Source organism: Drosophila willistoni, unplaced genomic scaffold (assembly GCF_018902025.1).
Source record: "Drosophila willistoni isolate 14030-0811.24 unplaced genomic scaffold, UCI_dwil_1.1 Seg48.1, whole genome shotgun sequence".
In the NCBI taxonomy this organism is placed as follows: Eukaryota; Metazoa; Arthropoda; class Insecta; order Diptera; family Drosophilidae; genus Drosophila; species Drosophila willistoni.
This window is the reverse complement of record NW_025814414.1, coordinates 137,868-142,375: the sequence shown is the minus strand read 5'-3', so window position 1 is coordinate 142,375 and position 4,508 is coordinate 137,868. Positions and strand designations below refer to the sequence as shown.

General features: G+C 41.9%; 1 protein-coding gene across 1 annotated transcript; it reads right to left on the bottom strand.

Moving 5' to 3' along the window:
* Positions 1-1,245: 1,245 nt before the first annotated feature.
* Positions 1,246-2,082, bottom strand: LOC6637701. The gene has a single exon (XM_023179799.2). It carries the CDS (start codon positions 1,959-1,961, stop codon positions 1,482-1,484), a length of 480 nt encoding a protein of 159 aa, XP_023035567.1. The 5' UTR covers positions 1,962-2,082; the 3' UTR covers positions 1,246-1,481.
* Positions 2,083-4,508: the final 2,426 nt, after the last annotated feature.

Below are 4,508 nucleotides of genomic sequence, written 5' to 3'. Positions count from 1 at the left end.
TAGTTCACCTTAGCATTGAATGTCCTTGTCCTATGTCCTTGTTGATCCTTCTTTTGTTAATCCTTGTATTGATGAGTAGTCCTGTTGATGATCCTTGTCCAGTAGTTATCCTTCCGGATTGAAGCAAATTTTTTTTTCCTCGATGTTTTCTTGTTTAGTTCCAAAAACTGACTGCCCTTGCCAGTGCGTATGCTTGGTTTTACTCTTCTGTCTCTCCCCTTTACTCTTCTGTCTCTTTCACTCTGCTGCTGCTGCTGTTACTTCTGCTGTTTTGGGTGAGAGTGGAGGATTTTTAGGTTAGGTTACCAGAGTCAGCGACACTCATTCACACTCACACATCACAGCATCATCGTTTTTTCCACACACACACGCATTTTGAAAACTCTTTTCTTTTTTTTTTTTTTGCAAAATAAAAAAAAACACTTTCACGAAACCCAACGCGCGACTGTACTTGCAAATCAAGGAATGACAAAAAAAACGGTTGAATCAAAGCTGTCTGTAAGAGTGAGAGATACCTAGCAAGAGAATATATATATATATACTAGCAAACCCGGCGAACTTCGTAACGCCTAACAGTCAAAGAATTTCGTGTTACCTTTTAGCTGAACTAATTTATGCTTTGATGAACATAATATAATAATACAAAACAATAATAATATAGATAGAAATATAGAAGTATTTTATTATAATGATCATAAAAACATACAGAGAGTAAAAATATAAAAAACAAAAATAATTAAGTTTTCCAAACACATGTCAAAAAAAATCATTGAAAACTATGCTGTTCAGGTTGGGATACACGTCATAAAATCTCAATTTAGCCAGGGCAGCAACCATTCACCTGGATAAAAGCGAAGACACGAAATTTGAACGGCAGAAAAATATAAAACTCCAGCGTAATATTCAACATCAGGCTCATACTGAAATGCTAGTCGAAGAAATGAATGTGATGTAAATGCTCGAAGTACTTGTTGATGTTGGTCAATCCCTCTACGTCTGTTGGCTACGAATCTGCGCACTTCTCTTCGTTCCAATTGTCTTTGTTGGTTTCGCTCATCTCGTACCTCTTGTAATTGTGATGCACGTAACTGCGCCATTCTTACACGGACATCTGCATTATTTTGTTGCCTTTCTGCATCTGATCTTATTGCTCTTCTATCTTGCATGCCTCTAGATCTGTTTGTTTGACGACTCAAATTAGCCCCCCTGCGTGTTCGTGGCATTGTTATAATAAATCAAGTTGGAAAACTGATTGGTGTATTATTTTCTTGATCAATAATTAGCGCAGCGAGTTCGGTCGCACTCGAGTTGTAACAACGACTGAACTCGAGACGCACAATTCTTGTGCGCGCCTTCCACCGAACCACACTCGGCGACAGCGACAGAACGCTGGCGCCCCGCTAAAACGGTTCTTCTTAAACCACAAATGCGCCGCCATAATGATGAATCTATATATATAAAATTCTCGAGTGTGGTGTTTGTTACCAAACTACTCCGAAACGGCTCGACCGAAATTTTTTATGCAGAACGTGTAGGACTGAGAATCGGCCAACATATATCGGACAACAGCCTTCCTCTGGACACTGAACTTCCTCCTCACACTTGGCTTTCGGCTCCTTACGTTTGCGTCGTGGAATCGGTGGCCGCTTGCCTTTTTCAAAACAGCAGATCTTTTTCGGTTTAATTTGAATGGGCGGGCACTCTACCCAAGCGACCTGATACTTGCGGGCAGCTTTATCCGACTCCTTGTACAGGCACTCGTCAAAGGTGGGGAATCTCTCTGGGCAGGGATCGGCACAACACTCTGCTGGTTGCTTCAGAAGGTGATGAAACTGGAATGGTTCTTCCTTTTCTTTCTTGGGCTTGGCTATACTTTTAGGGCTGCACTGAGTTTTGTTTTGACAGCCTCCATTATCCACTTTGGAACACTTATGTGAATCCACGAAATCCTTCGATGCCATTCTGCAACAGTCCAAAACCTTTGCATCCTGTCAATGCTTGGGGCCGCACCCTTCCTAGAATATTTCGCCACATAGACATGACAAATTTAGAAAAAAAATAGTGTCCTGAAGTTAAAAGAAAATTTCAACTGTTTGTTCCGAAAAAAAAACTGGAAAATTAAACTTTTGTATACGGAAATCCCCAAGCGAAGCCGTGTGAACTCAACAGTGTACATCACCTTACTGAAAGTCTCAACGTTGTATATGGTTTTTCACGGCCTGTTTCGATTGGAAGATTTAAATTATTTTTGTTGAATTTCATCTCTTATCAAGTAGGCCGTGTGTCTAATTTCACTCGTATAAAACACAGGGTAGTTGAGATATCCAGCACAGTTAGTCAGTTTTAATCGTGAGCTCGTTATTATTTGGGTATAAAAAATAGATGTTGGCCGATTCTCAGTCCTACACGATCTGCATAAAAAATTTCGTGAGAGTCGGTCGATCCGTTTCGGAGTAGTTTTGTAACAAACACCACACACTCGAGAATTTTATATATATAGATATATAAAAAAACTTTAATTCTGAGCTGACTCCGATATATATATATTGATGAATGTGCATACATGTAAAAATTTTCACTCTTTTGTGGACTCATATATATACATATATATATATATATATATATACACTGACCTATATTAATATACATATCAAGGATGTAAGGAAGCTCTGGCTGGGGTACAATTCTCAGTCCCAGTCTACAGAACATTTATTTGATCTGGAGACCTTGATGAGTATTAGGATAGGGGACTGAGACCACATGAAGGGGAGAAAAGGGAAGGGAGAGGAGTAGAAGAAGAGTCCAAGAGGGGTAGCAACGACTGATCTCGTCTGCCAAGCGAATCCCGCTTGGCCAAGATCCGTTGCCTCTTGGACTGGGGAAGGGCAGCGTGAAAAGAAATGTTAGTGTGGTTATTGGAAAGGGATGGTGAAGAGGAACTGCAACGACTGATCTCGTCTGCCAAGCGAAGCCCGCTAAGGTCCGTTGCCTCCTCACCTTGAGTGACTGAGCCTAGAGAACAGCGACTCACTTCGTCTACAAGAGAATAAATCAACCTGCCAAAGTCCGCTGATCCTTCGGCTCCACTCAAATAGTTAAGTGGCCAAGGAATAGGGAAAGGAAAGGGTATACATAAATTCGATGACGAATAAAGAAATATAGAGAAAGTATAGAGTTTATTGCCAATTAATTAATTCTAAACTTCTTTTGCCATTTAGGTACCTACCGCACTCAAGCAAAATAAGGGGGGAACTTTGGGACATGGGCTCACCTGCCAATCCTGGATTTCACTTGATGGTTGCCTATGGTTCTATGTCCTTGTTTTCTGCTGCTGGTTGTTCACTCTTTAACTATTCACTCTCGTGGTTACTGGCGAAGTGATTTTCTCCTAATTCTAACTCTGTTGAAACCCACCCTTGCTCTGCCTACTTACGTCCTAACGGAACATAAGTCTTGTGCTTTGGCACGCGTCACGATCGCCGTCTCTCTCTCTCACTTTCGATTTTCTCATGGTCTCTTTAGGTTGGGAGGTTGTTCTCTACGCAACACGTCGACGCTGCAGCCGAATCAAGACGTTAGCTAGAAAGGGCGGGAGGCGTCGATCGTAAGTATTGACTAGTAGAAAAAAAGAACTACAGTTAGTTTTCATGTTGGGATATTTAATGTGCCCTCCATGGGCGTATCAAAAATAAAAGTAAAAATGAAGAGGGGCCCTACATGGGCGTAGCTTAAATTGCAATGATAATATTACTCGTCACAACATAGTCCCATTCTTTATATTCTTTTTGCACCGTTATTTTACTATTGTAATACCTTTCATTGTTTATTTGATTTTCTGTATTTCTTAACTCTTTTATCTCTTCTTTCAGTTCGTCTGTGACTACCCCTTTTTGTTCTATGCCAAATACCGGGCTACTGTTTTATACTTCTGTAAATTGTATTATTTAATGCATACTCTACGTTTTCGACAACCGTAGCCGAGTACTATCATTACCTGGATCTGTCAACTTTGCGAGCATAGGCCCTAGACTCCTGTTTGTTCTTTCTACTTGTCCATTGGCCTGTGACGATATGTCCCGACACACACAAGATGGATGCGGGCTGGAAAATTTATAATCGGAAAAAAAAGCAAATCACAAGAGAAGAACGGGTGTTCGGGTTAAAATCTCGTATTAGATTAAATGGCGATGCCCATGGGTAAAATCAAGTCACTCCTCCTGGTGTGACCGTCGTAGATGCCGATGATCAAAAAACCCTCCTCACTCCTCACTGCTCTTCGCCGCGCACTGCTGTTCACCCGGTGGCGTGAACATACCGCCCCCCTTGCAACATGTTGCAATTGCCACCCTGGGCATATAAAGGACGGGGAAGGCAGCGTCCTGGAGCGCCTAGATCCCACAGGAGGCGGAGACGACCCATCCGAACACGGTGCTCTGGGCTGCGGGAGTACCGCTATGACCGGGCACACAGCCTTGTTGGATGACCTCAGGATAGAGGTCTGCCCCGAG

Coding starts and splice junctions, on each gene's coding strand:
- LOC6637701 (XM_023179799.2), bottom strand. CDS start 1,961: ATGGCATCGAAGGATTTCGTGGATTCACATAAGTGTTCCAAAGTGGAT.